At 34.7% G+C, this 23,459-nt stretch overlaps 1 protein-coding gene across 1 annotated transcript in view; it reads right to left on the reverse strand.

Annotated features, from left to right (window-relative positions):
- TLL1 (tolloid like 1) overlaps window positions 1–23,459 on the reverse strand; it is a 242,887-nt gene that overhangs the window by 53,641 nt on the left and 165,787 nt on the right. Inside the window, exons 13-16 of the mRNA XM_006140658.3 lie at window positions 12,601–12,796; window positions 10,314–10,439; window positions 7,093–7,253; window positions 3,828–4,008 (exon numbers count right to left, since the gene is read on the reverse strand). Coding sequence (XP_006140720.1) covers window positions 3,828–4,008; window positions 7,093–7,253; window positions 10,314–10,439; window positions 12,601–12,796 — 664 coding nt within the window. The remainder of the gene's footprint in view (window positions 1–3,827; window positions 4,009–7,092; window positions 7,254–10,313; window positions 10,440–12,600; window positions 12,797–23,459) is intronic.

A 23,459-nucleotide genomic window follows, 5' to 3' on the forward strand; every position in this document is an offset into this window, starting at 1 on the left:
GGGGTGGTCCCGCTGCAGTCCCTTCTCCGCTTCTCCATCCTGTCTGTGTTTGGAGCATGCACCTGGCATATTTTCTCAAACTGCTATGGCCAGGACTTGAACCGTGGCCAGCCGTGTGCAATCTGGCTCTTCTGAAAATACAATTTTTAGGGAACCAGCAGTTAGCGTAATGGCTATGTCGCTGGACTCCCACGTAGTCGACCGCGGTTCGTGTCCCGGACCTGGTGGCTTAGAACTCACGCCGGGCACATGTGCATGCGTGCTCAAGATCCCGAGAGGAGAATGGAGGAGAAGGGATTGTGGCGTGACCATCCCCCCGGGGGGTGATTTCTCGCTTTCTGTCTCTATGTCTCACTCTGTCTGTCTGGCGAGCGCACACGCCCTATAGCAAAAAAACTCTCTCAAAACAAACAAACAAAAAATTCTAATTTTTGTCATAGAGTACATGCACTTGCCAGAGAGAAAGAAAGAGAAACAGAAAAATCTAAAGCACTCTCCAGAGTGATGTCCACCCTGCAGTCCTTTCTCTTCCATTCTCTTCTTTGGATTTGGGGTATGTATGAACACATATCATGCATATTTTCTAGGCTGACAGGTCCAGGACTCAAACCATGGCGTCAGCCATGTGCAATTCAGAGCCTTAATGACCACATCACCTGCTAACCCTCCTCTACAACTTTTTAGATCCACTATGGAAACACTGAACCACCTTTATGTTGCAAAAGAGTCCACCAAGTGCATTTGTTGTAATTTCTTTATAGTTTTTCTGTTGCCATACTTTCAATCGCTACAAATTTCTGCTACTATCACATTATGTTGTTTTGCCATATTTTTTCATGAAAGTGTCTCAATGAAATTTTTGAGGCGAACACAATAGACATTTTATTGACTTGATTACTATGATAAATTTATTTTTAAAGAGTTTGTGACAATAAACCTAGCAATGTCCTTTATCAAAGTCCCCAATAGTAAGTTATAATATTTTTAAAGAATTATTTTATTTAACTTTATTTAATATTATATCATTATTATTTTTCAGTTTGATCAGAGAGAGACAGAGAGAGAGAGAGAGAGGGAGTAAGAAAGCAAGCCACCAGGTCCGAGACTTGAACCATGGTCAGCCATGTGGGAGTCCAGCGCCTTTAACCACCAGCCACTTGCTGGCCCTATTTTTTAAAAAATCTTTCATTTTAGTTTGTGAAGTACAGCATCTCTGTGGTTTAAATATTTAAATACTTACTTTTTAATACCTATAGTTACAGTTATTCGACTTTAGTGCATGAACATGTATTACACTTAAAACATTATTAGAGTTCTAAATAAGGAGATGACAAAATGGTTATGTCACAGACTCCCATTAGTTGAACATGGTTCAAGTCCCAGACCTGTTTGCTTAAAAGTCATGCTGGACATGTATACACATGTACCCAAAATCCCAAGAAGAGAATAGAGGACAATGGAATTGCAATGTGGCCATTCCCCCAGGGATGATTTATCTCTTTCTGTTCCTCTCTCTCTCTCTCTCTCTCTCTCTCTCTCTCTCTGGTGAGTGCACCTGCCATATAGCAAAAATGTCTCTCTAGAAAAAAAGAACTCAAAAATAATATTCTCAATGTAAACAGACTTATCTTTGAAAGCAAATAATCTGTCCCAAATCATCATTTTGTACAATCATCATAATTAGGACATTTAGTCACCTAACCACCATTTGCCACCATCTCTTGATAGTACCACAGTAGCAATTTATTATAAATATAGTGTTTTTACCTCCCCCTTTTCTGAGAGAACATGTTCCCCAGGAATGGAAACTGCCAATAAATTAAATGTGAAATAGACCTAATAGCTTATTCAAAACCACAGAATTTTAAATACAAATCTGACAGAGTGCCAAGACTTTTTTAATGCATCAAAAAGGAAAAACTGAAAGTTTATACTTAACGATAATTATCTTGGACTCTACAAAACAATAATTTAATAAAGAAGTAAAAATATATCTATTGTCTTTCAGATCCTAAGTATGTTGAGTGCAACACTCTATGGTTAAGAGAACGGTCTATGGACCAAGACAAACTAAAATTTAAATGCCTTGTGACTCAAAGCAACTTATTTAACTCCTCAGCTGCTTCATTTGTCAAAAGAATATGAAAATTTAAGGGTTTAATTTCTCATTAAATGTTGTTATTCAGTGTACTTAGCTACCTATACTTCATCAAATAATCTAGACTAGGCTCTCTCAAAATGAAATATTGTTAAGTAATTGATTTATATATGTGTGTGTGTGTAAAAGCATTGATAAATACTAGTAATAATTCTGTACCATAAGAATTAAAGAAACATATCATATTCTAATATTATTATCACACAGACAAAAATAAATAGTCTGTCTTTATGACATGGAAAGTTTTGCATGACTAAAAATATCAGAAATGAAATGATAAATTTTTGGACTTATTTAAATTTAATTATACTTTATAGTCAGCATTTTTAGAATATATTTTTGTTCAAAGATTTTTTAAATAAAACATATGACTATAGTAATGTAAAAATGGGCCCTAAACACTTTTAACATTATGATAAAAATGTATTCATTTCACCATTTCCATTTACAAAATAAATACTTAGATATTAAAGTAGCTTTTTCTCCACCTAACCACTGGATCACTTAAAATTTGTAAAATACATGATACTTATAAAACAGTGAAGTCTAAGAAAGTCTTCCTTTCATTAAAATAGGATATTAAAATTCTACCTTAAATAACATAAATCTTACATAAATGCCTTAAAAGTATTTTTAAAAGGTAATTAAATCCATGAGAAAGGAAGGGAACAAGACCTAGGGAGCTGAGATCCACTGTGTTTTGAATGCACTTTCCTGTATGACTTGGAACTCAATGGAGCTTGTGAAACATTAACTTCAATTATACTGAAAACCCCAAACAAACCCTGGACATTGTAAATCTAATTAATTTTAAACACATGGGGACTGGAATCAATGAGCTTTGAATTAACTCAATCCAAATTACCTAATATTAAAACATAATTGAAATTCAGTTGCTTTAAATTGCTTTCCAGATGCAAAGGCAGAATAGATTACAATACTAAGGTTTATTACAATTTTATCTATTGTTAAAGTTTCAGAAGAGTGTTTCTTTTATAGAAACATTTTATGCGTGATTCTGACATTAAGAAAAATAAGATTTTCACTGTTACTTCTGTATGTTTTTTATGGAATTTGGAGAGCTTTTATCAAATTCCATATCTCTAAGAAGGAAATGTTTTCTTCTTATTAAACTAAATACTAATTTCAAGTACAGAAGTGCAAACCATTTAACATATCTGGTATTATCTTTAATAAAAGTATAACTTTCATATTTCCATATTGATGAGACAAAGCATAATTTTAATATTAGCCTAATAATGAGAATAAAAATTACAGTAAAGAGAATAAATTACACTGCTAGATAATAACAGTGAAAATTATGCTAAGATGAGACTACATTTTCCAAAAGAAAGACAAGTTATTTTGAAAAATCTTCCACTTTTTGGAAATATGGTATCATTACTTCTCTCCACTTATAAAAGTAAAATCACTGTGTGAAAATGTTATTACTTTTGTGTTATTTAAACCAGTCTCTTCATAAGAGTTGATCCAACTATTCATCAGGATGCCTATTATTTATATTCTAATTTAATTTCCACACGGGGTCATTAATTCTACGTACTTCCAGTTTGCATGTATAGAAAACTGTGAGGAATAGATAACACACAATTTAAGTCAGTCCACACTGAAAATGTAATATACACATACAACATGTGACTACTTATACCTGAGAAAAAATGTGCTTTGAAGCCCTTCTTGGATACCGTATTGTCAGATTTGAATTCAATTCTCATATTGTTGAATTGGGATGTGATCACTTCGGGCACTTCAGCTCCACAGAATTTGCCATGCAATTTAGACTCAGAGGAAAGACCACTCCAGATCTCCACGTAATCGTATTTGCAAACCTAGGAAACACATGGTTATCACCATCACCAGATTTGAGAGTACCAGATGATTGACATTCGTTTTTGAAAAATGTATCGTGCTTTTCCCTCTTTATTCCCAAGGTAGTTAAACTGCAATGAACAGATAAAGGAAAAAAAAATCAAGAAAAGGCCTCTGAGTCAGAGGACATGAAAGTCAGTTTAAGGACGAATTTTCCTCTGAACTTCTCTGAGAGATGTATGTGTAAGTGTAAGCTTATCTGCATGTATTAATAATATGCATCTTTTTAAAAATATACAAAAATTTACAAAAATCAAGATAAATATGTGTTGAGATGATGAGGCTGATGGTCATAAGAGAAGAGGTCCTCATGAATTTTTTTTTTAATTTACAGTAGAAATTTTGAAAATATTTGTTATGTACTATTGAATACTGGAAACAGTGATATAAAATAAGTCCATCTGGCCTATTAAAACAACCAATAGTAATAGATATAATTCTTTTCATGGCAAGAATGTGAAAACTGAGGTTTAGAAACTTATATATCACGTGTCAAAATTATACTTGTCATGCATGACGATGCAGTGATTAGCAGCATGGAACTTGTCTCAGCCCACTGATGTCTCCTGAAATACTACATTCTACTCAGAACAGCACCGTTAGTAACTTTCGAAGTGTGGGACATACTTGGTACACAATAAAAATGATCCTTTGACTTCTGAATGAACAGAGCTGATAGTTCTTCATTTCTTTGAGTTAACTAGGTACTATGAAATTACCCTGGAATTGCTGCAGGACTGTCAACAAAAACAATTCTCTTCTGTGGACCAGAGGCAGGAATTTATACTGAAATGAGGTGGACTAATTCTGACTTACATGGAAAGTGCTGTTACCACCAGAATAGAAGAAGCTAGGTGCATGCGCTAGGTGAATGCCAGGCATTCTGAAGCCGTTTTATGGCCTTTAACAGATGTTTTCAAAAGAAGCTTTTCCAACTTTCAATAGGACACATTCTAAAGAACACGTGTTGTATGAATGACCTTATTACATAAATGTGTAATTAGCAAGGTTTAATAATGCATGTGATTGAACCCTGGGGCATGATCTGTACTTTGAAAATATGTCAACTCAAATTACTGGTTCTTGAGACATTAATTAGGTGATAAATAAGCAAAATGCTGCTAAGAAAAATGAAAAAAACTCTTCTGTCTATATTGTTATAACAACAGTATTTGTTTAGAGATGACTCCAGCACAGCATAGAAGAATGTTTCCAACGCTGAAGTCCTTTGGCATTGGCTTTTCTTTGAGGTATCAATATAATGAATACAATAACAAAGTTTTAAACTAACCAGGCATTCTATAATTCAAGATTTTGCTCAGGCCTTTTACTTGAAATAGCAATCATACTATGCAAATACACAGAATTCTCTAATAGCTTTTTACACAGTAACACCATTATAAATGAAAGAATTCTGGGATATGTTAACAAAGTTAGTAGAGTCCTGAATGATGATGACTGAATGATGAATAACGACAACTCCTATAAGAATAATGCTTTCAGAACACAATACCAGATTTATATAAAACCATCTACCCTCCTTCCTTCCAGAAACAAACCACGAGCCTTCTTAAAAATATCTATCAATTAATAAATGAAAATGTCACATCTGCCACATTAATGGATTTAGGAAAATTTACAAGGGTAGAAGTCATTCAATAACAAGTTCACGTCAAATCACAGAAGTCCCTTTTCAAAAAGTTTAGCTTCTATAACACTTTTCTAAAAATTCTATTTACATGATTTTCTTCATTTCAGTATTTTCCCAAATTGGAGGTAGTTATTAAAGGAAAATCATGTTTCATGCGGATCAAGTATGTGATAAAGGATAAACTGTAGTCTTGCCATCATAAAACTCACACATCATGTTACAGAAAATCTCAAAAGGCCCATTGAGTTCTAAACTTGCACAGTTTTCTGAAATGGGTAAGTTCATCACATTTCAGCCCTTAACATGCTTTGAGAAACTAGAGAAGTCAATCACCTCTTTTGCTTTTAGGCCACTTGAGAAACGTTTTAAAATGCACAGAAGTGCCTGGGCTGCTGAAGGCAGAATTAAGAGATATATAAACAAATAAGTGATCTAAAGAAAGAAAAGTAAGCAGTAATACAAGAAAAAGGAAAAGATAGATACAGAAAGCAATGTTGTGGTATAAAGCTCACAAATATTACCAACAATGATTGCCCCACATCTGCAAGTGTTCAACTGATAAACACCGAACGCAAAATCATTTCTATGAGTTCATTTTATCATATCCTACGAGTGTTGAATTATATTTACTTAAGTACACATAGAAAAAGAAGTTGTTAGGAGAAAGGAAATAAAATAAAAAAGAAAGTTAAAGCATCAAACAAAGCAAAGTTTAAATCACCATGGACCAATTATACAAAAGACTTTCTTCTCACTTTTAGGCTTGACAGTCCATTTGCATGTGGTGTGTGTGCACTAGCACCCAGGAATTTTTCAAATAAAGTATTTCACTTGTTTCAATGTGGTCAAAGACTGCACTTTTAGTACAGTATGCTATATTTTATAAAGAAAAGACAGCTTCAGTTCAATGTATATTTTAATACATTGAGGCTAAAATTACTTCTTTTTTTATGAACCATGAACATAGTCATAATGAAAAACTACATACACAATAAAAAATATACCCCTATTCACAAGTAAAATATACCAAGTTCTCCCAAATGGATAATTTTATCAGGTCACACCAGTGGATTTTGGTTTATTTTTTCCTAGAAAAATCTGTGTGACATGAAGTTGACCCTACATACTCCATAATTCTTTAATAAATGAAGAAAATGGTGTATATTAAATACACTGTGTAAAGACTCCCCTTGGGTAATTTTCAGTCTCCCAGAAACAGTTTGAAATATCATCCAATGCCAAAAAGCAGATACAGAAATAAACAATAAAACAAAGAAGGACTACTCTATTTATACTATTGTTCTACTTTTTTTTTCTTGTTTTATGTTTGCCAGTTTGCCTTCAGGGATTCCCAAAATATCATTAAAATAAATTACACTGATTGTTCACTTACTTCATTGCCTTCCAATTCAAAAAACTCAAACTTCATAGATATTCTGTACTGAGTTGGTGCAACCACTTGCCACACACAGTTTTTATTAGGAGGGTACTCCTTGGGCCAGCCAGGGGTAGTTATAGTGCCATTAAGTTTGGTAAGAAGTCCACCACAAGCAGCTAAATGAAAAGGAAAGAAAAGAAAAACATGCTCTTTTTAAGGTCACATCCCTTCTTAGGATTCTCCCATTGATACTCAAACATCTCAGCATTAAATTACAACCTCAGGATTTCAAACTCTAGAAAGTACCATCTCTGCACCTTAGTCTTTAGTAAGACTATTTTAGTTATCAAATTCCATTTATAAAATGGAATTCTGTAGCTCGGAATCCACGCATATTATGGTTGTACTATATTTCTGATTATTTTTTATTACTATGATTACTATTTATACATTCAATAGCTATATATCATTTAGTTTGAATAGAAAATTTACCCAACATGAAATACACCTCAGAGAATTAAAAAAGAGAGAGAGAGAGAAAAGTAAGACATTCGTGGGACACAGAAGTGGTTTATTACCTGTTGATGATGACATGTATAGTATTTCTGATTTGGTTGGGTGAGCAATATAAAGAAAGCTGGTCTCAGTTCTCTCTATACACACACACACACACACACACATATATATATATATATATACACACACACACACACACACACAACATACATACATATACATTTTTTTTTGATAGAATGTGTGTGCACATACACCAGAAAGAGAGGGGAAGAGAGAGAGAGGAAGAGAAGCATCTCTGGCAGAGTCTCGTCATGGCATGATCCCCTTTCCCTAGCACTTGAGTTCCTCAGGATCTTGGACAAATAAGCAAATGCCAGAATATTTTTAAGCTGATCCCAGGATCTAATCTGTGGCCAGGCACATGGTCCAGCACTGCCATTCAATGTGCTACCAACTGAGCCACCAGGCTGGGCCATTAGTTTTTTAATCTTTTAAATAAGCTCAGTAAAACCCTGTCATGCATTGATTATGACATAATTGAGAAGAAATAAAATTTTGTGAGATTGATAAGAGTTGTAAAATTAAAGAAAGAGATAAATGTAAGGCGCAATAAAGTCTGATGCAGTAAGAACAAAATGAACTATTTCCTCAAAGTTTTTTTTCCCTGCAAGACTAATAACACTGTATCCCCTGAGTTAGCAGTTAAGATAAATGCTGAGAAACAGAACATATTTATCATTCCAAAAAAAAACCTTCATTTTAACTAGTTTTCTTTCCCTTTCAAGGATTTATTTTAAAAAGGTACTACTTATATTCCCTTTCTTCAGTAAAATAAGCAAAATTATAGTATCTAGGGCAAGTTGAGAGGAAAGAGCATACACAACACACAGGTCATAATTAATTTCCAGGAAAAAATCAAGTATTAGCTAAAATAACTGATCTCTTTATTTGCCTTTGAGTATGGGCGTATATAGATGTGTGTATGTAAACATAGTTATAAATGTATAAACTATTACCTGTACATTCAATTCTATTACATTTTATAAATTGCTATGAAGGGAGATATTTATTTCTAGGTCTCACATAGAAATATAGTCACGTTACTTTCTGGTTGCCTGGTATACAATACCATCTTTTAAAAAAATACGGCAGTTTTGCAGAACCATGTCATTTTTATTCTAGTATCGGGAAGATATTAGTAGGGTAAGATAAAAAATTTTGAAAGCCAAACAGGAAAGTTCAAACTTTTAAGAAGAGGGCATCTCTAATTTTTTGAATAGGTCAGCAGGGATGTGGCATTCATTAATTAAGTAAATAATTTTGCCATATTTGCCTATTATTATATCATCTATTACAGCAGATAAGAAAGTGTTTCTTTTCAAAAGACACATTTTCATGGAGATTCCAAAAGTAATAAATATGTCAGTATACGTGACATTAAATAGCTACAAGTTCTAAGAAGGTTAATTTGGCAAAACTTTCAAAAGGGAAATAAAGAAGGAATAGGAAAGGAAGATCAGACAATTTATTCTGCCTGTAATTCAAGGTAGGGGGTCTGGAATAGCTTAGGGGCAGGGAAAATGAGAAAGCACCAGCTTTAAATTCTGAAGGAGAACATAGGCCATAGTAACATAACACTGAACATTGTACAATGTAATCATCTGAAAATGTAAAGAGGAAATGTGGGCAAAAATCAACCATGTGTTCATAAAATACATACTTAGGTCCTGCTTTATACCTGATTATACTAGAAGCTAGAGATGAAAAGGTAATTCAGGGGCCAGAGAGAGGCACAGTGGTAATTATAAGCTCTATGAGGCTGGGAAGGGTCTAGATTTGAGTCTAGAGACCACCCTAAACACGCAGTGTACACGTGCCCATAATCTAGGGGTGAATGAAGATGAGGGTGGATGGGGGGCATCAAGACACTGTTGGGTGTGACTCTCTCTGTCTCTTATAAAAGAAAGAAACTTCAAAAAAAAAAAAAAGAATATTCAACTCACAACTGTTCAAGTTAATAAGAGAGATGTACATATAGACCATTTTAAGAAAGAATAAAAAGAACCGATGAATAAACAGATGAATGATGAACAAATTGAAGAAGGGATAGAGGGGAAGATATGGTAGATGAATAGATAAAAATCTAGATCCTGGGGTCAGCAGATGGCGTAACGGTTACATTCCAGGACTCCCTCATGATCGTCCATGGTTCAAGTACTGGACCTGGTGGCTTCAAAATCATGCTGGGCACATGTGCTCGAGTGTCCAAGATCCTGGGAGGAGAATGATGGAGAAGGGATTGTGGAGTATCCATCCCCCCCACCCCCCGCGCGGTGGGGGGGGGTGATATTTCTCACTTTCCCTCTCACACACCCTCTCTCTGGTGACTTCAAGTGACCTAAGACAAAAGCTCTCAAAACAAATTTTAGAAATTAAATATCTAGATCTAAATAGAGATGGAGATAGAAATACACACACAATACACACAAAGTGGCCTGGTAACAAAAGGAGGAAAAAACAGATTTCAACACAAGAATCCAGGCAAGGTTTTATATCAGCTGTGACTACAAAATGGATCTTAGTAGTTAGTTAAGAAAAGAGGTTGCTAGAGGGAGAAGGGAAGGAAGAAGGAGACGAGAAGAGAGAAAGAGTATATGAAAGAAAGAACAGAACAGAGGAGGGGTTTCCAGCCAGAGAGTGCAGGGCCAATCCAGTGATACCTTCGCAGCTCCTCTTGTCAGGCCCCAGCTCGTAGCCAGGCTCGCAGGCGCACTGGTAACTGCCCAGGGTGTTCAGACATCGCTGCTCACAGCCTCCACGGTCAGGTTTGGCACACTCGTCTTCCTCTGCAAAAATGGTGACAGTTACAGAACTACTACTTTGTTTTTTATGTACTAGAGTATAATATCTTTTAAAAATACGGTGTTTAATGACTCTGAATATTTTTTAAAAAATCAATTTCTTCAACAAAGGAGTAGGAATAATGTATAAGCTTTTTGCTGGTTAATTCATATTGCTACAGTGCACAAAGCACAGGACGATGATAAGGACTAGAACCTAGGGCAGAGCCAGCTGAAGGGCACCTTGTCTCAGACAGGGTGTGTTTGCTGTAACTTTGAGCTCAAATGGGAATTAGCTCATGATTAAGAAATAGAAGGCAGAAAATGTAAATTAAAGAGAAATAAAACTCAGAAACTGACTGAAACAAATAAAACTCAGAAACTGACTGAAACTCTTTAAAGCATTTAGAGTTTACATTTACAGGCATTTCAATCCAGAAAATGTAATCGTTTTATATTGTTATAAATATAAGTATTATTTATATATATATATTTGTATATATATATTATATTATATATATATATATATATATATATACACAAAATATACAGATAATTCAACTAAAGCGCCCCATATACATTGTCATTTCACAGTCTTCCAAACAACTCGACAAAACTTTGTGAAGAGTAAGATTGCCACTATACTGTCACAGTCTATAACATCTAGTGATATAAGAGAATATTTGGAACCTCACAGGCTGTCAGTGAGCTATTGGATGACCAAATAATTGCATTAATATATTATTGCCTCTAGGAAAAGGCCTATCTAACTTTTTACTTTTTGGGGGGGTTTAATCACCAGATTTAAAAAGATATTGTATAAAATACATTTAAATAGGAGAAATATGGAAGTGACAATAGAAACAATCTTTAAAACAATAAAATGTATTCATGAAGTTAAAGATGAATGATAAACTTAGAACCCAATACAACTGTTAGGAATATAAAAACTCAATTTAATGTATAACTAGCCTATGAACCAATTTTGGGTGGTGTGACAATCTTTCATAAGTAACAAAATATATTATTCTACAAAGATATACTCAAGTGAGTGCTTATGAATTTCTTATGTACACCTCTGGAAAAAAATAATAAAAAGTTATTGGATGTTGATGATACAGATTTTAATGTCTTTGTATTGACTGATATGCATGGTATACCTTCTGGAAAAAGAAATGTAGTACACTGTAAAGTTTTATGTGATTCAGTGTAACATGAACAAGATTGTGATAACAATAAATAAAGGAAAAAATTTCATATGTACACATATAATGTTACTATTTGTACGAAAATAGTTTTTACCTCAGTAATACCAACACACCAAATATAAGACATGAGAATAAACTAAAATGTCATTGTACATTTCATCTTTTAATTAATTTTTCATTATTTTTGGAAAATTAAAGTTGTTTAGTAATAACTGCTTGTCAAAAAGACATTTTATATCCATAATATTCTCCTAAGGAGGTCATAAATTCCTTCCAGATAGGGAAAATGCTTCCATGTAAGGGATACTTCAGAAATGCTGGTACCTGGAATAAACTGATAAACTATGTATCAGTAAACTTGCTCTTGTTATGTACCTTTTGTTGATTATGTATATTGCAGATATATTCCCTCTGTCTATATATCTCTTTCTAGACTTTTCTATTTTAATAACTTCATTAAAAAGATAGTAGGGGTCAGCAGGTAGTGTAGTGGTTAAGGCGCTGAACTCCCACATGGCTGACTGCAGTTTGAACCCGGGACCTGGCAACTTAAAACACACCAGGCATATGCAAGTGCATGCCCCAAATCCCAAAAGGAGACTGGAAGAGAAGAAACTGTGGAGTGCCCATACCCCCAGAGGGTGATTTTTACTTTCCCTCTCTGTCTTTTTCTCTCTTGAGTGAGCACATGCATCCTACGGCAAAACAAACAAAAAACAAAACAAAACAAAATAACAGATGGTTAGAGCCCTACTTAATGGTCACCCAACTCTGTGCTGCAAAGTTCGAAATGCCAGTATTTTGCTAATAACCAATTCTATCAAAACCCACCAAAATATCCTGAAAACAGTGCATACTTAAACTTGAAATATTTTACTATACTTCTCCCCCAACTTAAAGTAAATATGAATTTGGCCTCAACAAAGATAATCCCACATTTGTAAATGATTACAAATTACCTTTGAAAAAGTTGGCAGCAAACCCTGCCTTATTCACAGTTCCATCAGAAACGAACTTCATCCACAAGGTATTAGAGGTAGATCTTATATCTTCAGGTTTATCATACCCACAGAAACGCCCTATCAGAGGGCTGTTTTCGCTGGTTCCATCGCGAACTTCTAGGTAGTCATAGGCACAGTTGTCATGTCTTTCAATCTGCCATAGGACACAGATACATGAACATAAATCTCATTGATAGATAAGACAATTTCTGTGGTTCCACAGCATAGCACTAACATGCTGTTCAGGAGAAGCTAACTGCTAGGTGGTGAGTGCAGTTTGGATCCTGGCCCAGTTTGAATTACAACAGGCATGTGCACATGTGCCCAGGACATGACAAGTTGAAGGACTGGAGGGAGGGAATTGCAGTATTACTAGCCCCTGTGGAAGTTCCTTGTCTGTTTTTCATGCGGTTGAAGGACTGGAGGGAGGGGATCGCAGTATTACTAGACCCTGTGGAAGTTCCTTGTCTGTTTTTCATGCTCACGTATGTGTGCATGACTAAAGAAAAAATAATAATCTATGCCAGATATTCCGTAAGCAGGGTATAATTTGCTCTGAAGCATAGTTATGGACATTTTTCGTGGCAGGCCAGCAGGGGGCATGGTGGGAAAGACACCTGACTCCCCTGTGGGTTGGGGTCCGGGCTTTGAAACTCATGCTGGGCATGTGTGCATGCGTGCCCAAAATCCCGAGAGGAGAATGGATGAGAAGGGATTACAATATGGCCATCCCCTGAGGGTGATTTCTTGCATTCTGTCTCTCTGTCTCTCTGGTGAGTGCACATGCTCTACAGCAAAATTAAAAATAAATAAATAAATAAATAGCCAAGGTTCATCAATAAAATCATTATTTTACTCAATGACAAACTCTATTAAAATTCTCTTGAATACATCACAAGCTTTGGTTATAAACCTGATTTTGAAGGAAGAATCTGATAATGGAAGATGACATGTGTTCTGAGTCTGTGAAATCCTTAATCTATAATTAGCATGACTGTATGCAGAAAGACTCTAGTGTGGCAGAATCAGCACTAGCTTTCCTTTTCTCAAAGTAACATGGCCTTGTTTGGATGAACCCTTTTACCTTCACACACTCCTCTTGACCCATATGACCTGGGGAAACTCCACCTCTTCCCTTAACAATGAAATATTAATGACAGTTCAGACTATTGGTCTATGAACTCTTATGGAAACTACATGCCCCTTGGCCTATATTTGGCCTTGAACTTCTTTCAAAAAACAACTGAACCAAAATTTATAAATTATTTTAAAAATGATGAGATACTGTCTAAACAAATGTCTTGCTTTTTATTTTTTCACAGAAATAGGTACTATCCCTGAAGCTTAGTGAAGGCAAACTGCATAGCAGATTTGAAGCTAGAAAGTACAGAAACTACCATTTAATTATCACATCTGGTTAACTATTATTTAATCTAAAATTCATTCGTTTGTATAATTTTCCTGTTACAAAAATGTCAGAAAGCATATTCGCTCAATAGACAACACTTGAATGCATGAAACTGTTGGTATAGTTAGCAACAGAATCCTTTTCTAGATATATCAATACATTAACAATGACAGTCTTCAAACTAAGTAGCATAAGGACAACCAGAAAAAGATTCGAATGCACAGATTTAGTTAGAACTAAGTACAACGTTCTCTGCTTCCTTTTCCCTCATCACAAAACATTCACTCATTTCTTCAACAAATATTCAGCACTTAGTGTCTGCTAGGCATTCTTTATGGTGCCTGTAACCATAATTCAACAATATAACAAAGAACCTTGCCTTTCTGGAATTTACATTCTAGAGATAGACTGGAAAGGAACCAACAACAAGATAAATAATTAAATAAAACAAAGGGAAGAAACACCTAACAGCCATGAGACTGTAAAATGCTCTACTGAAAATAACGTATATGGTAACATCCTTCATTTGTTTGACAAATATTGCAAGCATACTTTGAAAAACTATATTGTGCACTACAGCAAAGCGCAAAGATTGAATGTAAATAAGAAAGCATAAAAAAGAAAAAAAAGAAAGAAAAATATTGGAAAGTAATAAATTACCCATGAGAAAATGTAAAGCGAAATGCAAAGTATGAGACGTCTAAAACAAGAAGGGATGCAAGAGGAATAAAAGTTACAATCTGAAATTATACCATCAAGTAAGGGCTCATTGAGGATGATTTATAATTTCAGATTCATTTTCCCAAAAATGAATTCTCAGTGTGAGGAATTATGAGAATAAGTGGAAAAAATTGATTGAAACATCCCATTTAACAAGCACATTTTTTAAGACTGTGGGTATTTAAATAGAGAGAGAATGTGGCAGAGTGAGACTAATAATTTGATTACCAGAGATAACAAGATCAATACATCCAAACACACACACACTTTTGTGGCAGTCTTTTATATACTCCTTTTAATATGAAAGGTTTTCTTTTCTTTTTTTTTTTTTTTTTTGGAGAGGTTTTCACTATAAGGCGCGTGCGCTCGCCAGACAGACAGAGAGAGACATAGAGACAGAAAACGAGAAATCACCCCCCACGGGGGATGGTCACACCGCAATCCCTTCGCCTCCATTCTCCTCTCGGGATCTTGGGCACGCATGCACATGCGCCCGGCGTAAGTTTTAAGCCACTGGGTCTGGGACACGAACCACGGTCGACTATGTGGGAGTCCAGAGACATAGTCATTATGCCAACTGCTGGTTCCCAAGGTTTTCTTTTTTTTTATAAATACAGAAACAGATGGCTGTTCTTCAGTTAAGGAGACATACAAAATAAAATTTAAAATTCTCAAGGTGTATGCTTTTATGAGAAAAGCAAAAACCAAAAACAAAACCAAAACAAAACAAGCAACTTTGAATAGTGACAAACTGTAGGAAGCAAAACCAAAGATCCCAGCAATCAACTCATCCTAACCTAATTAGAGCAGCACAGAATGGCTTGCTTCTGATTTACAGATCATAATGAAAGAAGGAAGAAAAGAATGAAATTGAGAAAAGAAATAGAAAACGAATATATAAACTCCTTGTAACAGAAGGTCTGAAATAAAATTACGTGACTTCATGTTGGAAATCATGCTACAATATAAATCAAGAAGTTTTCTCACAAAAGGTCTTTCTTTTAATTACAATTTAGGATGCTTACAGCTTTTAAAAATTATAGGACCAGCAGTGGCACAGCAGTAAAATACGGTGCTCTGTGAGGCTGAGCAACACAGAAAGGTTGCAGGTTCATGTTCAATCAAGACTGCCTTGCGTTCACAGGGCATACATATACCCATGATCTGTGGCTGGATGTGGCTGAGAGGTGAAGCCCAGTGTCAAGACCCTGCTGGAGGTTCTTTCTGTCATTCTTTCTCTCTTTCTCACTTCTGGGAAAAATAAATCTTTTTAAAAAGTTACAATACTAACAAGGAAGAAAGAAGAAGGGCCCTATTGAAAAAAAAATCATCCATGATTACAAAGAAATAGCATAATTTATATTTCCCTATACATAACACTCACTCTGTTCTTTTAAACAAATTTACAATAGATTATCTTTTTAAATTTTTATTTATTATTAGTATATTTTTTTTTAATTTGACCGGAGAACTAAAGAGAGAGAGAAAGTGAGAAAGCCAGCTGCCAGGTCCAGGACTCAAACCACGGTCAGCCACATGGGGGTCCAGCACCTCAACCACCATGCCACCTGCCAGTCCTCAATAGATTACTAATTTTCAATTCACAGTTCAAGCACTGATCTCTCGGCTAAAACTGGAGATTTAAATATTTTATATGATACACAAACCATAAATAGTCTATGGGTAAAATAAAATGCATAGAAATGACTAATTCTAGGATTAATGCTACTCATATCTTTGTATAGATTAATTATCACTTACATATAAAATATTAGGCCCCTGATATAGGAGATAACACAATAGAAATATACGCATTGTGTTTTCATATACTAAATGCCAAGGTTGTTAAGTTGCTTAGAAAATAAAATGTGTCTCATATATTTAAATTTATGATATTCAGAAATGTATAATCTCTGCATAATGATAGAAATAAATATAGCTTAAGGTAAAAAGTGAATCAAGTTCATTGATGTTCTGCCAGTAACCTTAAACTCCATGAGGAAAGAACACCAAAGTCAATGATTTACAAAAATAAAAGAAAAAAGCAGTTTCTTCTTGAGTTAAAGCATGGACACAGTTCAAAGAGCTGGGAGCTGAATGCAATGTCATGCTCAATTACATGTATAATAAATATGTTTTGATAGAGATGATGCGGATTTATTACAGACTTTAAGGCAATCAGAGCATAAACCATACATGAATGTGGCAGGTTTCTCATAACATATACAAACCTAATATGAAGACAGGGAACATAATGAAAATGACAGTAAGCTCTGATCATTTTTTAGAAAACTGATATTTAAATGATATTGGAAGTAGATCCAAATGCACAAAGAAGGCATAAAAAGCACAAAGACTAGCCAGAGGGAATAATATTACATTTCATTACTAAGAGATGGTTCATACCTTTAATAGCAGGATAAAGAAGAGAAGGCACATAATTTTTGTTTATCAAGAGCTAAAATGAACTAAATTTAACTGAAAGTGGTCAGCCACTCATTCTAAAACTGCCAACCCATTCACAGCATTATAGTCAGTCTACATGAGCGTGCTTATCACTGAAGGAAAGCCAGCCAGCAGGCAGGGGACTGTCCCAGGTTTCAGACATATCCAAATGCTTTACCTTCATTTTATAACCAAATTCCCCATGAACATACATCTACGTTTATTGTGGCATTGTTCACAATTGCTAACACATGGAACTAACCCAAATGTCCATGAACCAAAGAATGGATTGAAAAAGTGTGGCATATATTCTCTACAGAATACTACTCACCCATAAAAAACAAGACCCTGGCTTTCGATAGAAAGTGGACGAATATAGAAGATTTACTACTGAGTCAAGCAAGCCAGACTATGTAGGAGAGACATTGTATGTCCCCACTTGATATATATCAACTGTCCACACTCTATGGTTGAAACTGAAAGATTAAGAGGATATATTAACGTGGAAAATGGTTATAGATAATGGTCACTGTGTGGGAAGAGGGTGGGAGAAGAAGGAGAGTGTGATGAAAGACATTTAGGACAAAAATAGAGAGGCAAGACATTTATGTGACACAGAAATGGATTATTATCAGTTGATGATAATGTGTATAGTATCCCTAACTGAACTGGTGTGAAATATATTCATGTTGTAAAATTAACTTTACAAGCTAAGTGATGTATAGTGATTGAATATATAAAAGAAATGAATAAAATAAATTTGAAAAACATCATAAGAATATCTACTGCAGTACCTAGTTATTTAAAAATTTCACAATTTCTGAATAATAATTTCAGTAAATGAGTCCCATGAACCATGAAAAATCAAAAGTAGAATTATCATGTGATTCAGCAATACTGATTCTGGGAAAATGCCCAAACAAATTAAAAGCATAATTCTGGAGAGGTATTTATACAATCACCTTTACAGTAATACTATTCATAATCATCAAAGGTGGAAGCAACCGAAATGTCCATTGGTAGATGAATAGATGAACAAAATGTGGTATACACCTATATTGGAATATTAATCAGTCGTAAAGAGGGAGGGAAGTTTTGATACACACGTAAGATGGATGAACCTTGAGATTATTTAAGTGAAATAATCAGTTGTGAAAGATAAGTACTGCATGATTTCACATATATGAAGTACCTAGACCAGTCAAATTAATAGAGACAGAGAGAATAGTTGTTGCCGGAGATGGGAGGAGGGAGAATGGGGTGCTGTTTAATCTTTGCAAGATGAAAAGAGTTCTACAAATTAGTTGCAGTACAATGTAAAGATACTTAACACTATTGAAATGTACACTTAAAAAGTGACTAAGATGATAACTTTTATACCATGTATATTTTACTACAATAAAAAATTGTCCTGTGACTGTTAAAATGTAATTTAAAAATATACTTAATATGATCAAATAGAATTAATGCAATTAAACTAGTATGAATTTTTCAGATAATATATAGGTATATATTTCAGGTATATATTTGGAACAATGTTAAAGCCATTTTTTTTTTTGGTGACAATGGTAAAACGATAACAAATAAAAACAATGCAAATTAGCATTTATTTAAAATTAAGTTAATTTCAATAATGAAAAAATCTAGTAGTCTAGGAAATAATTTTATCAAGAAAAAAAAATTTTTGTTTTTTGGAAAGTTTTTTGCTATAGGGTGCGTGCGCTTGCCAGAGAGACAGAGAGACAGAAAGCGAGAAATCACCCCCCAGAGATGGCCATGCTGCAATCCTTTCTCCTCCATTTTCCTCTCAGGATCCTAGGCACGCACACACATGCGCCTGGCATGAGTTTAAGCCACCGGGTCCGGGACTCGAACCGCAGTTGACCACATGGAGTCCAGCGACATAGCCATTACACTAACTGCTGGTCCCAAGAAAAAATTTTAAATAAAAAATAAAAATATTACTATGTTGATAATTGTTTAAAGTTGTATTCTCATATTTAATTATTTATTTATTAGTGGTATCATTTAATATCAAATGAATATTAATATACAGATGATAACAACTCCAGAAGGGGAGTCAAGTAATGTTGCAACATGTTAAAATCAACACGATGGATTTCTATTATGATTATTTTACTGTGAATCATGTATTTAAATGCTGCCGTTTTATTTTTTTCCTTCATGACACAGTATTTTTTATTTACTCATAAATTTCAATAATTTTATAGAAACCCTACTATAGTCAGGTAGTACGTACTCGATAGCATGTAAGCAGCATTGAATAAAATTAGCCATGTCCTTGACTAACAGACATATAATTAAACAACATAAATGTACCATGACAGCTCTGAAGGGAAAGAACTGAGTGCTAGGAAAGAATACCAATGCCTCTCTTCGCTACCTGAACCCAATAACATAAGTGCACAGACTATGGGCTCGACCTCAAATCTCAGTGCTTGCTACTGATTATGCGACCTTGAGCAAATTAAATTAACAACTGCTAATCTTTCAGAGTTCAATGATAGCCTAAATTATAATTAATGAAGAGCTAAGCAACCCTTCTCTTTTGTAGCCATTAACTAATATATATTCTTAGCTGAACACTCACAATATTATGTGGCAAGTAGAAAAACATTCACTAATTAAGGCCTCCTTATCTTGCTTTCTAATTGATTTACAAAGACCATTCTGTTTATTGTATACTAATAAAAAAATGTAAAGGAATTAAAGGATTACTTTTAGTAAGGCAATCCACAAGTATCAAGATTAAAAAGCATGTACACAGTTTAGAATCTTGCAGTTAGCACTAATAATAGTTAAGGCTGTTTAAACATCTCTGGTTTTCATAAGGGAAGCACCGCCAAATCAGAAAGTGCAGCAATGTTGACAAGTACCTCAAGCTTAATCCCACTTGAATTAATGTATATGGATATTTCAATTTAAAGAAAAGTAAGCTCTGGGTTTTTTTTTTTCACTTCTTTTCAGATTTATTGACATATCTTTGAAGTTGTTACTACAAAAACTTTGAATCATTTTTCTTCTGTATTTCTGTAAGCTGAAAGCTTGCAAATAAAATAGTACTAGAGACTTTTTAAAAATAGCACTGCTGCTGAATAAGAAAACCTTTCCAAACTAATTTCAGTGGTGATCTATTTACAAACTCACTTCCATAAACTGGTCTTAGGAAACAGTGTATATTGTAACTACTAGAGAAGAGGAATCTTTCTGTCATTCCATTTGCAATGCTGTAAGAAAAAAAACATAGAGATGATTCATAAATGATAGAAATTTATTTCTTATAGTTCTGGAGACTTATAGGTCCAAGACCAAGATACTGGCAGACCAGAGTCTGAGGAATGTCATAGATGGTGCCTGTTCACTGTGTTCTTCCATGGTAGAAGTTCCCGTGGCCTCTGTTATGAGGGCACTGATCCTATTCATGGAGCTCCACCCTCATGAACTGGTCATTTTCTAAAGGTCTCACCTTCTAATACTATCACCTTGTGGTTAGGTTTTCACCATATGCATTTTGGGGGAGTAAACATTCAGGTCACAGAACTTCCCAGATGGTATGATTACAGAAGTATAAAGATCCTATTACTCCCCGAAATGGTGTCCATTTCTGATCAAAGATTCCTGAAATTAATTAATTAATTAACAAAGGCACTTAGACTTTCTTTCCTTCTTTCTTTCCTTCTTTCTTCCTTTCTTTTTTTTTTTTGAGAGAGAGTTTTTTGCTATAGGTCACCTTTGGTCACCAGAGAGATAGAGAGACAGAAAGCAAGAAATCACCCTCCAGGGGACATGGTTCACCACAATCCCTTCTTCTCCATTGTCCTTTTGAGGTTTTGTGCACTCATACACATGCACCTGGTGAGTCCATAGTATACTACATGGGAGTCCAATGATGTAACCACTACACCATCTCCTGGTCCCCAAAAAAGGCACTTAGACTTTCTTTTTAAACTAACATGAAAACCTAAGTAGCACTAAAAAAAAAAAATAAAGAGATGACATAAATTCAAGGAAACATACACATGGACAAGTAAGTTCAATACGTAGATTTTAATGGAATGATGGACAAGTTTACCTTAATGTATCTTTTATCTAAAGGAGAATAGGGTAATAGAATGAATAAACAAAATAGAAATAGTTTTTGAAAAACAAGGCAAAAACATATCAGTGCAAAAAACTTGCTTTGTCAGACAAATGACAAAACACTGAAAATTTTTTAGAACATTTTTAATTACACATCTTCAATATAAAATATATTAATATGCATATTGAAAACATATTAATTAAACCAAAATAAATTGAAATAAATAGATAACTGTCTATATTCATTAAGCTACCTAATGACAACTAAAGTAATAAGAAACTATCTACTGATTCTCAATTTTCACAGTAATTAACATCCTATAACATCACTGAGGATACTAAATTAGTAAGTACTGATTCACTGCTCCTAGGTAAATACAGGGTTAGTTTCCTGCGGGATTGTAATCACAAATTTTTGGTCAACCAATCAATACATAATTTGTAATGTTGTTTTATCTGTTTCTGTTGTTTGTTTTTGAATTCACTGTAGAGGGTGCTTGTGCTCACTGGAGAGACGAAGTGAAAGTTGAGAAAACACCCTCAGGGAAGATGGCCATACTATAAAATACCTTCTCCTTACTTTCTTCCCTTCTGGGACTTTGGGCAGGCACACACATGCACCTGGCCTGTTCTCCAAGTTGCTGGGTCTGCACAGTCCACCATGTAAGATCCAGCCACCCTAACCACCACACCATTATTTAGCCCATGTATGTTTCTGTTTCAAAGATACTTAATATACCTTGTCAATTAATTAATACTGAAATCACAGCCACTAGCACTACAACTCTGGCCTAAATGAAGCTTCTCAAATACACATATTTTCTCAGTAAGACACATCAATGCTGCTAACATACTGATAAACGTTAGGTGGCTCAAAAGTTCCTACTTTGTACATGCCTGTAACTGACCCAGAAAGCATTATAAGTATTGATTTTAAGCTTAAGAAAATGTATAGGTAAACTTCCAAATAAAATCAGGACCAACTGCACCTGGATTTCAGCACTGAGCTGTGTGATCCTTAGTTAATGGCATAAGATTAGTATTCTTATCTAGAAGAAGAGTTAGATGGCATTGATGGTTTATTAGGACATCCTAAATCCTTGTCACTTCTGAATTTTTTGGAATTTAGGCATATTAGTTCCTTTATAATCTAAAAATTTCTTACCAATCTAAACTTATTTCCTTCTGCATAGAAAATTACATACCTTGAACAAAGAAAGAATATTTAAACTTATACACCATATATACTCACACATCACTTACAGATAATCATCTATTCACCATCTATCTATTATCAAATTTTTTTAAGAGAGAGTTTTCTTATAGGGTGTATGCACTTGCCAAAGAGACGGAGTGACAGAAAGTGAGAAATTACTACAGCGAAGATGGCCACACTGCAATTCTTTCTCCTCCATTCTTTTCTTGGGATTTTGAGCACTCAACACACACACGCCTGGTGCATTTTAAGCTGCTGGGTCTGGAACTCAAACCATGGTCGACCATATGGGAGTCCAGTGACATAACTATTATGCCATCTGCTGGTCCTTCCATTATCAAATGTTAATCATGTTAGTATTTGTGCTGGAGATACAGTGATCAGCAGCACTGGTAATAACCCTACACTTTGTCGGTCATACTCTAGTGAGAAAGATAGATAATAAACATAAGAACAAAAAGTTCTATAGCATAAATTCCATAAGTAGTGAAATAAACTAAAATAAACAATGAACTAAAATAAAACAGAGTGACCGTTTAGACATAATTGTAGGTAAGAAAAAAAATGTAACTAGAGTTGTCAGGTAAGCAACTTTTAAAGAAGATGGTAATTAAGCAGAGATCCAAAATGAGAGGAGTAGAAGCAAAGATCTTTAGGTAGAGGAACATCAATGGTAAATGCTGTGTTGGAAATGAGCTTGGTATTTCCAAGGAAGAAAAAGACCAGAAGGACTGACACACGAATCAGGGTGTCTTGGTCCATAATAATTGAGAGTCAATTTATTTCATATTGACTGGGGGATCCCCTGGAAGACTGTGGCATGTCCTAACTGACATTGTAAAAGCATCGTTCTGGATGTTGTGTGGAGAACAGGGTATGTATGGCAAGCATAGAGACCAAGGCTCTTGCCCAAGTTCCAAGACATTG

This window comes from Tupaia chinensis, unplaced genomic scaffold (assembly GCF_000334495.1).
Source record: "Tupaia chinensis unplaced genomic scaffold, TupChi_1.0 Scaffold000039_1, whole genome shotgun sequence".
Lineage (NCBI taxonomy): Eukaryota > Metazoa > Chordata > Mammalia > Scandentia > Tupaiidae > Tupaia > Tupaia belangeri.